The following is a 17,762-nucleotide window of genomic DNA, read 5'->3' on the forward strand; positions in this document are numbered from 1 at the left end:
TTCCAGTCTATTTTGTCCCAAAAGTGCAACCTGTGAAGAAAGAAATCAAACGAAGAAAGCAAAATCAAGGGAGCCATGTTCAAACACCTTGTATGACTCTATAAGCCGGCAAGGAGAGAAATTCACTCCTTGAAAGCCTCCATGTCATTCAACGCGCCCGCCAGCCTCCTGTAGTCTCGGAGCAGTTCGAGTACTTCACCGATCCGCAGGTCCGCGGGGTTCTGCATCTCCATGAACCGCTTATTCGGCGGGCTGATCTTTGGGGTCTCCTTGGGAGGCAGGGTAGCTGCCAAGTCGGGGAAAGCCTGTTCATGTACTCTCGTCAGCGCCATTATTCCCCCTTGGCCAGTCTCTGTAGAACAGCCGGGACAATGAGAGCTCCTTACCGTAGCCAAGTCACCCCCTTCAGCACCGCCCGCCTTAGGTGGCACCTGCGGTGTGACGGGCTGCGACGGGGTCCTCGCAAAAGCCCGGAAGGACCCGATGCCGCCTGCCAGCTTGGCCATGGGGTTCAGTGAGTTGCCGAAGTTGCGCATCGAGTCCATGATGGCCGGGTTGGCGCTTGCCGCTGTGGGGGTTGCGCTGGTTGGCGTCTGCTTCTCCTTGTCGTCTCCAAAGACTGCGGATAACCTCTTCGTCGAGCTGCCTGCACTCCTGGAGCTGTCGGCGCTGTGGTCCCGCACGGATGATGGTTTGCGCCCGCTGATAAGGTTCAACATCCTGTCATCTCTCGCATGCGGCCGCTTGTTCTCCGTGTCGTCGGGATTCATCAAGGAGCTGGTGGTTGACGTGTCGTCCTCGGGCGGGGGAGTGCCGATCAACTTCCTCGCGTCTTCAAGCGTCTTGGGAGCGGCGACTTCTTCACCTGCGCCGGCGGGTTCTCTCAGTCTGCCGATGAAGAACTTGTAGCTGTCTCCTAAGCTGTTGCCGATGGTCTTCAGCCCGGCATCCGCAGTGTTGCGCATCGCGTCCCCGGCGGCACCAAGAGCCTGAGCTGGCGTATTGACCAGGTCACTAAACCGGCGGTTACGCTGCTGGTCTCTGAGTTTCGATGCTTGCGATGGCGTGGGTTTGGCAGCGCTCTCGTCGGCTTGCTCTGCTGCGGTGCTAGCAGCGGACAGTCCCGGCGAGTAAGCGGGTGGGAAGGTATCAGCACGGGGCGTACCTGGCCGGCTGGACGGTCTCACAGGCCCTGAAGGAGCCTCATCTGATCGCAAGGTGGACAGATCGACAGTTTCGAGGAAGCCGATTGCTGCCTCCAGGTTTGTCAAGCAGTATGCTGCCTCCCCAACAAGCTTAGGTTCCCACCGGAATCGTTCGATAAACCTCAGGTCGCTTGTGACGTTCATGTTCTCCGGGGGGAGGGTAATCAAAGTGTAAATGAGCATGGGCATTATCTCATCAGCCGAAGATGACGGGTGGAAATTCGACAAGGTATCCACAATGCTCTTGTGCGCGAGCTTCAGGTGGTTGAGTTTGCCCAGGGGGTAGCGGCTGTCGTTCATGGCTATGAGTTCTTTCCTAGCTCCGTCGAGCCACTTCCGCACCTCCTCTGCCTTTTTGGCCTGAGCCTCTGGAGGCTCGCTGGGCTCCGTCAGCTGGACGCCCAGGTCGGTAAGACCGATTCCAACAACAGCCAATGCTGCCGTCTTGGAACGGAGTACGTCGTCTGCAGCCTCATCCTGTGTGGTACGGTGCCGATATATCTTGGCGTAGATTCCCTCGCACAGCCGCCTCTCAACAGCTTCTTCTAAGGTCCCTCGCTGCTGCTCGAGGGCTTTCCTTGCCTTCTTCCGCTGTGCGAGCTCCTCTGCCGTGATCAACTGTTGCTCGGGCTGCTCTGGCTTCGAGTTCCCAGCCTTTCTGTCCTTGCTCCCGATGGCTGCTGCTTTGGCCCGTAACAAACTCGTGGTGGAAGCCCTAGAGGAGGTAGAGGGGGCAGGAGAAGAGCCGCGGGTGTGTCTCGTGAGAAGCGCAGAGATATGTGTGTCTATATGCCGGGCGGCTTGTTGGTAGAAATCTTGGAACAGCTGGGAGATATCGTCGATGGTTGGGGGTGTGGGCCGTGATTTGGCAGACAGGGACTCTATGAAGTTGTCGGTAAGGCTGATCAACTCGATGGGCAGGTCGTCGAGGTCGACCGAGGTCCGCGGTTGCTCAGGAGGCTCGTCGTCATTTCGGGAGTTCTCGAAGGCATCAGTGGTAGCGCTCTCGGGTTCCTCGACGATCTGGGAGGATATGCCGGTGGTTGTTATCTTCGGAAGAACGCCGTTCTGAATGGTGCTGGCCCTCTTAGGGCGAGCAACTGAGAGAGGATCATCGTTCTCGGCGCGGGTGAAGGACTTTGCTGTCCTCAAGGGATTGGGCCTGGGACTCGGAGAGGGCATCACTTTTCCAGCAAGTGTGACTGTGAAGCTGGAGAACATGGCTGGCTGTTAGCTGGGGCTCGCTGGAGGCGTGGGAGCAGGAGGCGTAGAGCTGGAAGCAAGGTGGGCAAACGGAGGGCAGGGCAGGGCAGGGCAGAAGAGGAGGGAGGTTGTTGCTAATTAGACCCTGAATACATGAACGACATGACATACGAGAGGGCGGTATGACGAATGCACGGCAATGCGGGACCAGGGCGGGATATAGGGGACGCGGTATGCTATGCAGTATGCATTGCAGTCGGGGCGATGGGGTCGGGCGAGTGGTGGGCAAGGCGCATAAAACACCAAGGCGGTGGTTGAAACCAGAGGACGGATAGGGGCGGGCGGGCAGGAAACCAGGCCCAGGCCGTCACCAGCCAGCTATGCCGTCCACGAGGCCGAAACGGTCATGAGCGGGCGGGGACGGAGTCGGCTCGTTCGTCCACAGCGAGTCGTCGAGTCGAGTAAGCCGGGCCACCTGTTTGGACCAAAATAAACAAAACAACCAGGGGTGGTCGGTGTCGGTATCAGCGTCAGTGTCGTGTCAGTGTCATCAGTGTCAAGTGAGGGTTGGCACAAAGAGGTGTGATTATCCGTGGAGCGTAACGGCAGCAGAGTTGAGTGAGCTCTCATATCATCAAGCTCCCGGCCGGTCCACCCGCAGCCAGACAACTCACTGCCTGTACCTGGACGTGCATTACAGGGTGGGGCGCACCCCTGCTGCTCCGCTAACAGCAGCGACGACGGAGCTGCAGCTGTCAAGCCACCCATGATTGCGATCTTCTGGTGCTCGGCGATGCGAGATGGGCCCGTCACTCCCGTCTCGCCCCGGGCAGTAGTGCTCAGCCCTTCCTTTCCTCCTCACTATCATCGTCAGCAGCAGCAGGCAATCAGTGCACTAGGTACTCACTGTACCACGCGGAGAATGCCAGGTATGCTCTGCTGTGCTGTGATGGGCTGAGCCTCTCTCCTCGCCCTCGCACGTGGTACCTGCCTCGATGGTGGGTATCACGCTTCCCTTGCCTGCAGGCCCAGTCAGCCGTTGCAACGCTTGCTTGGTTGGCCTGACTGCGCTTGGGGAGGGGGATCAACAGTTCAGGGTCACATGCCAGCGATGATGTTCCCCCTAGCTGCTGATAGCGCCACCGGCCATATGACCAAGATAAGCCCGCCTCTGCACGGTACTTGCCTTCCAGTCGGCTCCCTGGGTAGGTGCTGTAGGCGACCCTTCCCATCCCTGCCCGCTTGACGTCGTCATCCATACACATAGTAGACTACTACATGTGCCTCCCGTGGTCCATGCAGGCAGACGGCCCGCGCCTTGTCCTCTACTCTCGCAACTCGCCTCATCCAACTACCACCTTGCCTCCGTGACAAGTATTTGTCTACAACCCTTACATTCCATACACTCACTGCTTCTCCCATTCGCACCTTTCTGCTACGGAACTCGTCGCCTCCCTGCCGATCAGCACATCACCATCATGATCCTTCGGCGCAGGGCCGCTGGTGGTGATACGTGCACCTCTGCTGGCAGAGTAACCGCCCATCTCCTCTTATCGTTCCTCGCCTTCTCACCAACATCCGTCCACGCCGCCAGCCAGCCTAGAGCAGACGACCAAGCAGTCCTACGACTACATCCTGACTACTTCAACCCTGCCCCTGAGCCCCCAGCTCCTGCAGTTCACACCTTTGTAAGTCCATTTGCTACTTGCCATCCCCAAAACACTGCTTCCATCATCATCTTCAACAACGACGGCATCGGAACTGACTCGCGCGTCTCTGTTCAGACTCTCAGGCATGTCTACCATCACGGCACACACAGGCACCCAACTCTACACAGGAAACAAGATGTAATACACACAGACCAGGACACATGGCTGGCTGCCGAGGATGACCATCCCGAGTTACGGCTGCCGCCATTACGAGCACGCAGCGACGCCACGAGAATACAAAGGCTCGTCGATAGGCGTCCGAGTGTCGTTGATCCCATGGTTGCCCTATCAAGGCAACACGGCTACGTCTCAGTCTTATCGCCGGATGCCTGGACTCTCGATGACATTCCCGGCCCCAACATCACCGATAGGGACACCATCGTCAGCCTCGCCTATATGGCCGCAAACGCATATGTTGAAACCCCAGATAATGCAGAATGGTCGGAGGTTGGCGACCCGTTCAACAGGTCGGCCGACTTTGGGTGGGAGACTGACGGGCTTCGGGGACACATCTTCGCCGACGACACAAACTCGACCGTCGTCATCGGGCTGAAAGGCACATCGATGGCTATATTTGACGGGGAGGGCACCACCACCAACGACAAGGTCAACGACAATTTGTTCTTCAGTTGTTGCTGCGCTCAGCAAGGGCCCTGGCTGTGGCATCAGGTTTGCGACTGCGCGACGGGTACATACTCGTGCAACAACACCTGTGTGGTGCAGGCACTGAGGAACGAGAGCAGGTACTACATGGCCGCGAGGGAATTGTATTCAAATGTCACCGAGCTCTACCCCAACTCCAACATCTGGATGACCGGTCATTCCTTGGGAGGTGCTGTTAGTGCCATGCTCGGCCTCACATATGGCCTGCCTGTGGTCACGTTCGAAGCCGTCCCTGACGCCCTGCCGGTCTCCCGGCTCGGCCTCCCGGTCCCACCCGGTGTCGACCCAAATAGCCCTCAAACACGAGAGTACACCGGCGCTTACCACTTCGGCCACACCGCAGACCCGGTCTACATCGGGACATGCAACGGCGCGACGGCGTCATGCTCCTACGGTGGATACGCCTTGGAATCGGCATGTCACACCGGCCGCGAGTGCGTCTACGACGTCGTGGCCGATAAGGGTTGGCGCGTTGGAATCGGCACCCATAAGATACGGTCCGTCATCAACGATGTCATACTCAAGTACGATGAGGTTCCCGAATGCAAGTTCACACCTGAGTGTCGTGACTGCGCCAACTGGAAGATGTATGAGAGCAACGGCACTGAGACTACGACAACCTCGAGCTCTTCGTCCACCACCAAGACCAGGACGAGGACGGAGACCTGCAAAACACCTGGTTGGTGGGGTTGCTTGGACGAGACCACGACCGGGACGACCACAACCACGACCACCACGAGCACATCTACTTCGACCTGTAAGACCCCCGGCTGGTTTGGTTGCAACGATAAGACCACCCCAACCACCACTACCACGTCATCTTCGAGCACTACGAGCACCACAACTAGCACCACGTGCGAGTCGCCCGGTCACTTCTGGGGATGCTGGGACACGACCACCTCAGCAGGATCAACAACGGCGGCTACCTCTGAGCCAACAATCACTGGGCCGTCCATAACGACTACACGGCCTATCACGCCGAGGCCAACGGTGCCGCCCACCCCATCACCCACGTCCACATCAGTGCTGCCAACTCAGTCCCACTGCACACAGAGGGGCTGGTTCGGGTTCTGCAAGGGCTGGGGAAAGCAGGCCGAAGACGAGATATAGCAGCATACCTGTCTAAAGGACGGGCAAAGGTCGAGGTGACATTATTCTGCAGGTGGTTGCTAAGCATGGACTGGGAACTTTTAGGGAGGGAAAGGAGAGAAGGACTAGGGATCGGGCAGGGAAGTTGGGCAGGCACTGGAAACGGCGTTTTTGGGGTACAGGTTAATCGTTTAGCACACAGCCCTCGAGCTGGATCCTGCATCGGCATGTGATTTTTTTTATTACTATTTTGTAGATATCAATCGCTCAGCCTTGTTTGACATGTTCTTCATCTCTCCGGGTTACCGAACCCATGGATGTCTGAGATCGCAATGTAGCAAGTATTGGTGGACAGCCTACAAAAAGGCGACTAGCTCTCAGATATACACAAACAGGCACACAAGACTCGGGGCTGCTAATCTCTTGTGGCCATTTGCGTGTTCCAGAAAACCAGAAGCGCGAGTTGTCAGTCCTTCACAAATCACACAAATGCCTGCCGATCTGGAGAGGATGCTTTGATGCCAATTTCATATCCATCCCATGTTTTCCGTTGACTCCTATCCTTACATACGTACAAGCCCATTTCCTGCCTATACAGAGCGAACATAATGCAAGTACCGTACGTAAAGTGCGTTCTGCGTGCGTGCCTTTCGTCTCATCCGTATCGGCCGCAATGTACCAAGATACGTATGCGTATTGGCCGCCCATCAGGTCATCCATGCTTCTGGCTGCCGCCTTTCGTTCATTATCTCCAATGCTCTTTCATCTTGCTCGCTCAACATCTCAAATCACCATGCTCTCTCTCCCATCATCTCATACCTCTACCCCTTCAGCTCCTCCCAGGACAAACTGTTCAACTCTCACTTTGGCAACTGGCAGGAGCCACGGACCCTATTATGCCCACCAATTCTTGTCCTCGTGCACGTAAGCAAAAAGAAAAGTGCGACGATGCGGAAGAAGCCACCGCCAGCAAAATCGTACACAGGAATGTGGTGATTATAAAAGATAGCAGTGTGGAAACCCTTTCAATAACGCAGAAGCCTTACTGGAAGTCCATAACGAGCCGAACATTAAAAATGAATATTGGATCCTTTCAAGCCGTTTTCTTAGTTCGCCACCTCTTCCTCAACCCAGCCATTGAGGCCGCCTTGAATAGCGAGGCCATAGCCACCAAAGCTGGACTGGTACTGGTGGCCACGTCGGGCGCCATCGTCACCGCCGGCACCCGGCACCGGCACCACTGTGATAACCGTGAGGGCTGTTGTTGCCGTTCTCAAAGCCTGGAGCCAGGACAGGCAGGCTCACCGCTCGGCTGTGCTGACCGCGTGTGTTGGGAGCGAGCAGACCTCCAATGGTCGTCGGTCCAGAGCCAGAGTTCTGGTTCGCGTAGCCGTTCGAGATGCTCGCGGACTGACCATGGCCGGAGACCGGACCTTCAGGAATCTGGAGAGAGAGCTCGTTCGGCGAGGAGGAAGCGGTGCCGAAGAGAACAGCTTGCTGCGCAGCAAGAGCCTGGTTTTGCTGCTGGTGCTGGTGCTGGGCCTGCTGAGAGACCTGGTTCAGGTAAATGGTGAGCGGGTTGCTCTGTGTGAACAAGCCCGGCTGACCATTGGTTGGGGATCCACCCTGTGCACCCTGGCCCTGTGGCGAAGGGACTTCGTTGCGAGGGGACTGGGCCTGCTGCTGCTGCTGCTGTTGCTGGAGCTGGCGTGGCGGGTTGCCGCATCGATCCTTGCCGAAGTTGACCTTGAACTTCCTGTACTCGTCCTTGCTTCGGACAGCCTCAATGGCCTTGATAGCATTGGCGATGTTGGTGAAGTTGACAAATGCACAGCTCTTCTCCCGCAAAGCATTGACCAGCTCGATCTCGCCGTACTCAGAGAAGTCTTGTCTCAATCTCTCCTCGGTCCAGCTTTCGTCCAGGTTGCCGATGTACACATTTCGTGACGCGCCGCCGCTAACAGCCAAGGCAATCGCCGGGGGCAGAGCGCCGGAGTGCTTGCCCCAGCCGATCTTCAACCGGCGGTTGTGGATCATGAGACCCTGAATGTTGCTCAGGGCGTAGAAAGAAGCGGCCGCGGTGGGGTCGATGAACGTGACAAAGCAGATGTGCTTGTCCGGGATGTACCGGATGTGGTGCAACAGACCACCTCGCACGACATTGCAGATCTCCTCGATGGTGGTCTCGGGGTGAATGTTACCGAGATAGATGGTCCTGTTTCCAAGGTTGTTAATGCCACCAGCAGTAGTGGCAACAGCAGCAGCAGCCACGGATTGCTGGGCCAGGGCGCTGGAAATCAAGTCACGGTCAGCACCGGTCAGCATGTGGGCGTACCCGGGAGCAATGCCAAGGTACTGCGCGGCGTTCTGCTGTTGCGTCTTGGAGACATAAGCACAACGATCTTTTCCGTAGTACACTCGTCGCGGTGCCTGCCACTTCGCCTCCTGAGGAAGTTGAGAGACAGCCTTGATGGCATTGGCGATCGACAAGAAGTGGATAAAGGCAATGTTCTTCTCACGGACGATCTTGACAGTATCGATGGCACCGAACTTTCCAAGGTCCTCCCGCAGCTCCTCCTCAGTGATCTCCTCAGGCAGGTTGCCGAGGTACACATTCCGAGAGGCACCAGACTGCTGGACTGCAAGTGCAACAGACGTAGGCACCTGAGACGGCTTGCCCCAGCCAACTTTGATGTCCTGACCCTTGATGCAGAGCTTTTTCAAGATGGCATCAGAGTGGAAGTGAGTTGCGGAGCTGGCGTCCAGGAAGGAGATGAAGGCGCAGTTCTTGTCGGGAAGCAAACGGACCGACTCGATCTGGCCACTGCGCACGTGGCTCAGGATTTCGTCGGCCGGAGTGTCCTGGGGGATGTTCCCAAGGTAGACCGTACGGCTGGTCCCGCTGACCACGGGACTCATGGTGGGAGAGCCAGGGTTCATCGGCATCTGCATCTGACCGCCCATGGAGCTGTACCCTGCGGTAGGGGACTGGGGAGAAAAGAACTGAGGAGCCCCGTAGGTCGAAGGAGAGACATAGCCCCCGGGGGACATTGGCTGCTGCACGGGGCTCGACATGCCGTTCTGTTGGACCTGCTGGGCCTGCTGGTAGGCATTCAGATTCTGGAACTGGCTGTTGGCAAAAGCGGCCGGGGTGCCAGGCTGGAAGGGGCTTCCGAGGAGCAGCTGGGACGGCAGCAGAGGAGTGAACTGCATATCAAAGCCTGTGCCAGGGGTCGTCAGGTCAGCCACGTTGGGCTGGGGCTGCTGGTGGACATTCTGGTTGTTGATGCTCTGCGTGTTGATGGTGGGGATGTTGCCACGTCGGGGGTGTCTGTCGGCGAATCCAGATATGTTAGAGGTGAAGGCGCCGTGAGAGAACCCGGTGTCACTGTTGGAGGGCTTCGAGATATGGCCAGGGAAACGGCCCTGACCACCGCTGGGACCGGCCTGGCCGATGGGACCGGGGTTATGGTCCTGCATCCCGAGGAGATGAGGGGGGACAAGGTTGTCCCGACCGACGTGAGATAGAACAGCCGTTTTGAAGGATAAAAGTGCCCCTGCGAGAAGGCACTAGTCGAGATGCTGTAATAGGTGCGTTGGATTTGGACCGACGCTCCGTGGAAGTACAAAGGGGTATCTCAAAATTCCACAACCGGCGGTACGCAGCTGTGAAAAAGCTTGAAGCTGTTCAGAAACTGCAGGACAACACGGGCTCGAAGACACGTAGCCGCACCCACGAAGTCGAAGAATACAATTGTATGCCGTATATGCAATTGAGGTTGTTGGAGTTGTTCAAGCCGACGTATGACAGTCGGGAACGAGGACTCGAGGCTGGAGGATCCCAAGAAAGAGTTCGAGGCGCGAAGGCGGTCAAAGAACGAGCGGCCCAAAATCCAGCGAGTCAAGAACCGAGTGGTAGAGTATATGTCGGGACGTGACGACAAATGGACGACAGCGAGTCCCCCTACTCGTGAATTCGAACAAAGACAGGCAGCCGGGACTGGGAAGGACGGGCGCGACTGGAGTCGTGGCGAGTCTCGAGGAGCGGAAGCCAGAAGAGGATATGCGACGAACGGGGAGGGGAGCCTGGGCTCGCTCGACGGGGGCTTTCGCGTGGGATGAGGGTTGTCTAGGTTCGGAGAGCACACGACAAAAAGACTACAACCAATATATGCTGAATAACGAGCGTGATCTCGAACAAAGTCAGGCAAGCCGGCGTAAAGCTGCTCGACGGGGTAAAGTGCCAGCGAATTAAAGAGGCGGCAGAAGGATTGCGAAGAGGGACGAAGAGAAGAAGCTGAGGCTCAGGCTCGTGGGCGGGTCATGGGCGGGTTGAGGGGGCGATCCAAGGACACGAACGTGAACATGAGCGAACGAAGGGGAGGATGAGCCTGAAAGAAGAGGTTCAAGATCAGAGCCAGGCAAGAAAAGGAGAGGAAGAGGTGGTGAGTGAATTGGTCCGGGGGGAGGTGAGAAGAGAGGGGACCAGGGACTAGGGACGACTAGGTACATGTAAAATTGGACAGGTAGGGAGGGAAGGAGGAGGACTGGGGCAGGCGACGGGGGTCGTACTCGCGGTGAACATCTGAAGGTGCCCGCCGAAAGGGGCAAGGGCGAAATCTAGTGCGCAGACCCCCGTCGCTGCAATTTAACTCTTCCGCGCCTTTCGTTGAAGGAGAAAGCGCAGGAAGGTTCGGCAGACCATGTGCCAGCATGCAGCATAGTACCTTACCACCAGGTAGGTACAGTCGACATGCAGCCCATCATGTAGCAGTACGCCGTGGGCAGGAGTTCACTTGGTCGAGGCACTGACTGGCGAAGGTTCGCAGCAGCACGTTGCCTCTCACAACCACCGGCTGGTATGGAGAACAGACAAGCCAAAGCCCCATCTTGTGAAGTGGGTTGCGGCCGGCCGCCGCCAGCACGGATCATCGCTTGCTGTCCTTCTTCTCTTCCTCCCCTCGAGGCCCCGTCCCAGAGGTGCCATTTCGATCGGTACTATACTGTCCAGCACATACTCAGCCAGCCGAATTGCGCGGTTCATTTCACGTTGGTTCATGCCGAGCTGGTCTGCTGGCCTGCTGGCCCTGTCAGTGCGGCACAGAAACATGCAGGCATGGTACGGGAAGCTGGGTGCCCCCTTAGTCTGGTACCTGAGTAGCGCTCTCAGCTCTCAGCTGGTTGGCGCTTGAAATCTGGGGACGGATCGACTGCTGCTCCCTTTTGGATACCCAGCCTGCCGGAGTAATTTGGGAGACCAGGTATATTGCACAGCAAATGGGCCCGGTACCAACCAGTCAGTCGTGTCAGTCATCAGTCATGTCGGTGCGAGCAACATACCCGTACCCATCTGTCCGTCCAGCCTTATCACCCAGCAGTGTGTCTCCTAGCAGCCGCTCGATGCTGGTCTGTCGGTGTGTGTCTGTTTGTCTGTCTGTCTGAGGACTCAGAACCAAGACCAGCAGCGCTCCGTCATCTTGCCGGCTAGAGAGAAATCTTGCTCATGTATCGCCCGAAACCACGAGTCAAGCCTGTGGCCACCGAGGCGGTCCAGCTGCAGACTGCAGACGGCAGACCATAGCACGCCAGACCGCAGAGAGCAGACCGCAGTAGCGCAACTGCCAACGTTGGAGTGCGCCGGGTAATTTCAGCAAATCCACGTTGCCGCAAGAGGTGGCTGATTACTGACGCGCCGTCGTACAACCTTACGATAAACCATCCCATTTAATCTTCGTGTAACCTCGACCAACTCACATCTCCCAGGCGGGCCAGTTCGTCCTCGCATCCTGGCTGTCGTGGCCCAAGCCGTGAGGGGTTCGTCACGAAGACCTCGTTCTCGTTCACGATCTACCGCATACAGCATGCCTGGCACCTGTGCAGGCTACATACACTACGTAGCAGCGATGCAGCCATCACAACCGAACGTTTCGAAGCTGGAAACGAAACAAAGGCACCGGCCAATCCAGGGGCGCTCGCGTGCTAGGCCCAGGCCAGCCCGGCCAGGCCAGTCCTCGCATGCACAGGCAAGTGGGCGACCAAGCCGCATCGGATAGCTGGGGGACAGGCAGGCTCGATTTGAGTTTTGTCACCCTGTCCGTGGGACAGTCAGTCCATCTGCACTTGAGCACCAGGGACCCAGTGGCAATTGCCGATGACGCCGGCGAGAGGAAGCGCCCACATCCAGTGTATTCTTCAATTGGACGAAGAGTTTCAGATCTCTCATGTTACTAGCAAGCGACCCATTCAGCCAGTCAGTCAATCAGTTACTACGAAGTACTTGGCCAAGTTCAGTCATGGATATCGTCCCCAGCTGGGAAAGGGGGCCGTTGGTTTTACTACTAATTAGGTTGAGCCGTTTATTCAGACACGAGGACCCTCCCCCAAAGAGGGCCAGGCCCCGTGTAACCTGGGCGGATCTGCAAGCACCGACCAACCCACACCAGGCGTGCTAGCTAAGGGTAGGGTAGCAAATGGAACCAACCTTACCGTAGCAGACGAGCAAAAGAGACTACCCTTTTCGCAGCGGGCTACATGCGTGCGTGCGTGATCACAATCGGAAACCTTCAGCGGGTAAAAAGCATCGCCCATCACGCTCTCACAGACGGGATCGCAGACCCTACGGCAGTTTCCCATCTCCAATTAGCCAGGTACCGAGACGCAACGGCGGACACTTCTGCAGGAACACCAAATCAAAGAGTGGAGCCGCAGCAAGCAAGGGTTGGTGGGGGGCAGGCTGCAGAGAGAAAGGAGAGGACAAGGAGAAAAGAAGAAGAAAAAAGAGAAGCATCACCTTCCATTATTCGATAGCACCCATGCTCGCAGCGATTATCACACCACAATGAACTGCTTCTCGACCCGTTTGGGACAGCTGGATTGCCCGCCCGCTAAAAATTGAGCACAAAGCTCAAATCAGTCACAAATGTCTCAACCACTATTGACTTACCCAAGAAACACAAAATGGGGAAAAGAAAAATAATAAAACCTGAGGCAGAGCAGTGATCCATCTCATCTAGCTCTGCACTCAGAAATGAATTGCGAGTCAAGCAGGCAGAAACAAGAACCAAAAAAAAAAAAAAAAAAAAAAAAGACGATCACAGAAGGGTGAGCTGGGGACAAAAAGAACAGCATGCCCTGGAAGACGTACACGCGTAACGAGATCCAGCTCCCCACAAATGGGCTGCAGTATCGGAAATGGTTCCTGGATCGAGGCAAGGCCAAGGGGGACCACGGTAAGCTCCCCCCTCCCGTCGGCTCACAGGAGCTGCCAAGTGCCAGCCGGATAGCTTCAGCCAGCCTGCTGTGCGGTACGTAGGCCGTTCCGGGCGCGGAACCTGTCACTGTCAATCTCTCGCGGCTAACGAGAGGGTAGGGCACAAAACAGCCGCGTTGGTGGTGTCAGCCAGCCAGCCTTGATTGTAATACGTTGACACGAGGCGTAGAGATGCAAGTTTGTGAGCGGCCACAACAATTGTCAGCCGCACGGTAGGTGGTTCTGGACCTGAATGCCCCTTGAGCTGTCATTACTGGCCCCTTCTCAACCACCTGTTCTCCCCGAGACTCTAGCGAGTATATCGAATCGGCAGAGGGGTCTACGAAATGTCTATCCGCATATCAATCCACATCCCAGCCAAAACAGCCCTTCTTTTGTGTCCCTGTGTTTCAGCGCGCCAAAGACACGCCTGCTGCAGCATTTCTCCCGCTCAAGGCTTGCATCGTCCCATGAAGCGAGGGTACATGCAGCACGTCCGCACGGTGTGCTGGTTAGCCAGCCAGGCCAGGAACCGCTCCAGGCCCAGGCCGTATCCACCGTGGGGAGAGGTGCCGTACTTCCTCTGGTCGAGGTACCAGTAGTACGGGTCAGGGCTGATGCCGTGCTTGTTAAACGCCTGCACCAGCTCATCATAGCCCTCCATTCTCATCGAGCCGCCGACGATCTCACCAACGTTGGGCATCAGGACGTCGACTGACTCCGTTACGCGCAGGTCGTTGGGGTCCTTCTTCATGTAGAAAGCCTTGATCTCCACGGGGAAGTGCGTCAGGAGGATAGGCTTGTTGATCGTGTCCGTCATCTTGCGCTCAGCCGCCTCGGCGATGTCGTCGCCGAAAACGTGAGGCTTGCCCTCCTCGTTGAGGATTGGTGGATCTTGAGCGTTGAGCCTGCATTGATGTTAGTAAGGCGATCCAAACCGCAGCCAAACCTCACCAAAGGCAGCTTACCAGTCAATCGCATCGGTATACTTCATGCGCATAAAGGGGCGGGACGGCTTCTGGAAGCCAGGGTTGAGCTGCTTGATGTAGCCGGCCAGTTCCTCATCGGCCAGAACCATGTCCACAACGCCGCAGATCATCTCCTCCAGGTGGCTCAGCAGGTCCTCAAAGGTGATGAAGTCAAGCTCGGCCTCGATATGCGTGTACTCGGAAAGGTGACGCCGGGTCAGACTCTTCTCCGCACGGAATGACTTCTCGATACAGTACACGTTACCCATGGAGGGAAGCACGGTCTCGAGGTACAGCTGCGAGGACTGCGTGAGGTACGAGTTCTCGCCGTAGTAGTTGAATCCAAACAGCGTGGAGCCTCCCTCGACCTGCGTCTGCACCAGGGCAGGCGGCGACACCTGCCTGATCTTCATTTGCTTGTACAGGTGCCTGAAGGCATAGTCAACCTCGGATCGAAGCTTCATAACAGACGACGCCTTGTCTCCTCTCAGAACCAGGTGTCGGTTGTCAAGCATGTCCGACTCCCATTGATCCTGAGTGGCTGACACCTTGTTGGTGAGGGCGTCGAGATCGGTAGGAGCCGCTCCCAGCACCTCGTAGTAGTCGACGTGCAGCTCTCGGTTGTCGGGCACCTTGGCTGTCTCGGGGGCCTTCTTCATCTCGCCGTAGAGCGTCAGGGAGGTGCTTTGGGTGAAGGTCAACGCATCGTAGGTCGAAGTGAGGGGTCCTGCTGCCAGGATGCATTGCAGGTGGCCGTATCCGTCAACGAGCTCAATAAATGTCTAGCCACAAAAGGTCAGCATCAAACCTGTCTGGAGGCCGATACGTCCGTAGAATTGCTTACCGCCTGCTTCTGTGGGCGCAATCGGTGGATGCGACCTGACACCTTGATCCTGCCCTTCTTGTCACCCTCGCCCAGCTCCACGTTCTTGTCGTCGATCCTCAGCTTCCTCGCCTCGGGCAAGCTGGGGTCCTGCTTTATGACGATCTTCTTTGGCCCCCTCAAGGTTCTTCAGCCGCTGCTTCCTCGCCTCCTCCTCAACCGCGGCCGTAGAGGCCTGCTTGGCCAGCTTCTTCTTGTGCTGCTCGACCGCAGAGGTGGCCTTCTTGACGGCGCTCTTGGCGGGTTCTTTCCATTGCAGCGCAGCGCCTGGGTCGTCGCCTGTCTTTGAGGCGCGGGAGAGGTACTTTGTGGCGGGACGCTCGATGTTGGCGATCATGGCGTAGGCAAGGGACTTGTACGGCTTTGACTCAGAGCCGTCAGCTGAGGCATCGTCGATGCCCGCATCGGTGTCGACGTAGGAGGTGTCGCCCTCGGGCTTGACCCGTTGTGCGAGTTCTTGAATGGCTGCCATGTTTGGTGATAGCTTTGCTTCGAGTCAATTGGCAATGTCGAAGCAGAAGTCGAGGTGTGGTTGTCGTGGTTGTTGTGGTTTTGCTCCCAAAGAGTCCCTAGGCCGCTATGGTGGGGTCGGATATTTATTGCCAAAGATAAGGGAGCTCGAGTGGGCAAGGTTGAGTCACCGCCAGGACCTCTGCTCGGGTAGCTTATCCCGTTGACTCAACTGTGTCACCAATTGCTATCTGGACATCCTGAAGCACATTTCGGTTTGATATTCCAATCAAAGGGGATATTTCAGCTTGGAATCCATGCTCATGCTTTTAGACTGCTGCACTATATTCCGGCGACATTTGGCTGCCGTTTGGTCGGACCGCTACTATAGGCAATACGCAGTACTCGGTACATTTGCAGTACTACCAAGACGGTAGATACCAACCCAGGTACCTAGTAGTTGGTAGTTGTAGATTGGGTAGAGATATACCCAGGCCTCACAGCTCATCCTTCACCTCCTCCTCCTCCGCCTTGTCTCCCTCGACCTCTGCGGCTGCATCCTCCTTCCCCATCTCTGTCATGCCCCTCTTAACAATCGAGCTTATCATCTCGTACACAACCTGCGCAGCCGCCAACGCAGTCTCCTCGCCCTGCCCCTGATAAGCGGGCGAGACCTCGACAACATCAGCACCCACCACATTCAGGCTCTCAATGCCCCGGATGATCCTGATCAGCTCGCGCGTCGTCCACCCACCGGGCTCGGGGGTGCCCGTGCCGGGCGCAAACGCCGGGTCGAGGACGTCAATGTCCACGGACAGGTAGACGGGGTCGTCCGGGGGGATGGCGTCCAGGATCGCCTTGACCACGCCGGCGGTCCCCAGGTCGTCGATGTCGTCGGCGACCACGCGCAGCCAGTTCTGCGCCGTGTCGTCGTCAAAGTCGTCCCACCCGTTGCCCGACAGCCGGGTGCGCAGGCCCGCGTGCACGGACGGCCGCGCCGTGTCGTTGACCAGGAGGCCCTCGGTGCCCGCCAGCCAGAACATGGAGCCGTGGTTGAAGTGCGCCTGGTCCGTCAGCCAGCTCGAGGGGTACTTGGCCGGGTGCCAGGTGTCGAGGTGCGCGTCGAAGTGCAGCACCCGCAGCGGCCTGCCGTAGATCTTGTTGAGCGCCCTCAGCGCCGGCAGGGCGAGGCTGTGGTCTCCCCCGAGGGTGATGAGCCTGGGCTTCTCGAGCAGGGGGGACAGCGGCCTCCGGCTCCCCAGCTCTGTGAAGGCCTCTGTCATCTGCCGTATCGCCACAGCATTGTCGACCGGCACGATGGGAATGTCCCCGCAGTCCATGATCTTTGCCCAGTTCTGATAGGGGTTGATGTTGGCCCTCGGGTTGAAGCCCCGGAAGCTCGTCTGCCGTGACGAAGCGTGACGGATGGCCCGTGGTCCAAATCTTGCGCCTGAGCAGTTCTGGTTAGCCGAGAACAGCTCTCATCCACGCCGCAAGCCGAGAGATGTGCTTCCAACGTCCTGCGCACAAGACAGGAGCGCTGTCCTTGTGGCATGGGAGACTCGGAAACGTACCTGGCCGGTAGCTCACAGCGGTATCAAACGGCGCACCCACGATCGCGATATCAAACAGTTCCGTGGGGTCTGTAAGACACTTGACGTGCTTCAAATGGGCGAAGCTGCCTATTCCAGCAAAAGGCCACTGTAGTCGGGCAAAAGTCAGCCCATCACCGTATTTCCCAACCCAGTCACAGCCTTGATGAGAAATGCCGTGGCCGCCCGTAGGTGATATCTCATCTGCAGGCCCGACGGCAGCCCACAGCCATCACATCGGCGGTGAGAACGAAGATCGATCCCCGGGAGTGACGGGAGATGATATTCTTCGGGCGGCCGCAGGAGAGACACGAGGCATGGCCTGCCAAGTCGAGCCCACATGCCTGGCTCTGCTGTGTGGCTTCTGTCAAAAGGGGTGAAAGAAGGAATTTCTCTCTCGCTCACCTCCATGCCCCATTTGTATTCAAGCTCGGCAACCTCCTCTGCCGTCCAGACGCGATCATCATGCTTGTGGTGACCGCCGCAGGCCTCCGCCAGCGAGGCCAGCGCGGCAAGGACGAGTGGTGCCAATGCGCTCCTCATCTCGGCGGTTGATGTTGTGGTTCCAAGCGTTCAAGTTCCTGAGCCTGCTGTAGCAATGTCGGGCAGGGCGAGATGAGATGTGTCGACGGCCCGTCGGTGTAGACTCGTGGACTCGCTCTGTGCAGAAAAAGAACAATAGGGAATAGCTCTTTTTTGAAAGGGCCGATTAAGTGCTTCTTCTTTGAGACGAGAAACCACTAACGAGTGG

The 17,762-nt window shown here is 57.3% G+C and overlaps 5 protein-coding genes across 5 annotated transcripts; 1 reads left to right on the plus strand and 4 right to left on the minus strand.

The window, feature by feature from the left end:
- Positions 1-122: 122 nt before the first annotated feature.
- INS49_006688 (uncharacterized protein) lies at positions 123-2,426 on the minus strand (the record flags this gene model as incomplete). The annotated part of the gene is made up of 2 exons (XM_043167458.1): positions 123-305; positions 387-2,426. The coding sequence occupies 2 exons, from the start codon at positions 2,424-2,426 to the stop codon at positions 123-125; spliced, it is 2,223 nt and encodes a 740-aa protein (XP_043028602.1).
- Positions 2,427-3,886: 1,460 nt separating this feature from the next.
- On the plus strand, positions 3,887-5,541 carry INS49_006689 (uncharacterized protein; the record flags this gene model as incomplete). Its single annotated transcript, XM_043167459.1, has 4 exons — positions 3,887-4,096; positions 4,193-4,204; positions 4,274-5,345; positions 5,390-5,541. The coding sequence occupies 4 exons, from the start codon at positions 3,887-3,889 to the stop codon at positions 5,539-5,541; spliced, it is 1,446 nt and encodes a 481-aa protein (XP_043028603.1).
- Positions 5,542-6,975: 1,434 nt separating this feature from the next.
- On the minus strand, positions 6,976-9,349 carry INS49_006690 (uncharacterized protein; the record flags this gene model as incomplete). Its single annotated transcript, XM_043167460.1, has 2 exons — positions 6,976-7,127; positions 7,192-9,349. 2 exons carry the CDS (start codon positions 9,347-9,349, stop codon positions 6,976-6,978), a joined length of 2,310 nt encoding a protein of 769 aa, XP_043028604.1.
- A 4,220-nt stretch (positions 9,350-13,569) lies between these two features.
- INS49_006691 (uncharacterized protein) lies at positions 13,570-15,441 on the minus strand (the record flags this gene model as incomplete). Its single annotated transcript, XM_043167461.1, has 4 exons — positions 13,570-14,026; positions 14,087-14,868; positions 14,931-15,062; positions 15,130-15,441. The coding sequence occupies 4 exons, from the start codon at positions 15,439-15,441 to the stop codon at positions 13,570-13,572; spliced, it is 1,683 nt and encodes a 560-aa protein (XP_043028605.1).
- A 475-nt stretch (positions 15,442-15,916) lies between these two features.
- Positions 15,917-17,554, minus strand: INS49_006692 (uncharacterized protein; the record flags this gene model as incomplete). Its single annotated transcript, XM_043167462.1, has 3 exons — positions 15,917-16,869; positions 16,994-17,120; positions 17,417-17,554. 3 exons carry the CDS (start codon positions 17,552-17,554, stop codon positions 15,917-15,919), a joined length of 1,218 nt encoding a protein of 405 aa, XP_043028606.1.
- Between the last annotated feature and the right edge of the window lie 208 nt (positions 17,555-17,762).

The sequence above is a fragment of the Diaporthe citri genome (assembly GCF_014595645.1).
Source record: "Diaporthe citri strain NFHF-8-4 chromosome Unknown scaffold_2, whole genome shotgun sequence".
In the NCBI taxonomy this organism is placed as follows: domain Eukaryota; kingdom Fungi; phylum Ascomycota; class Sordariomycetes; order Diaporthales; family Diaporthaceae; genus Diaporthe; species Diaporthe citri.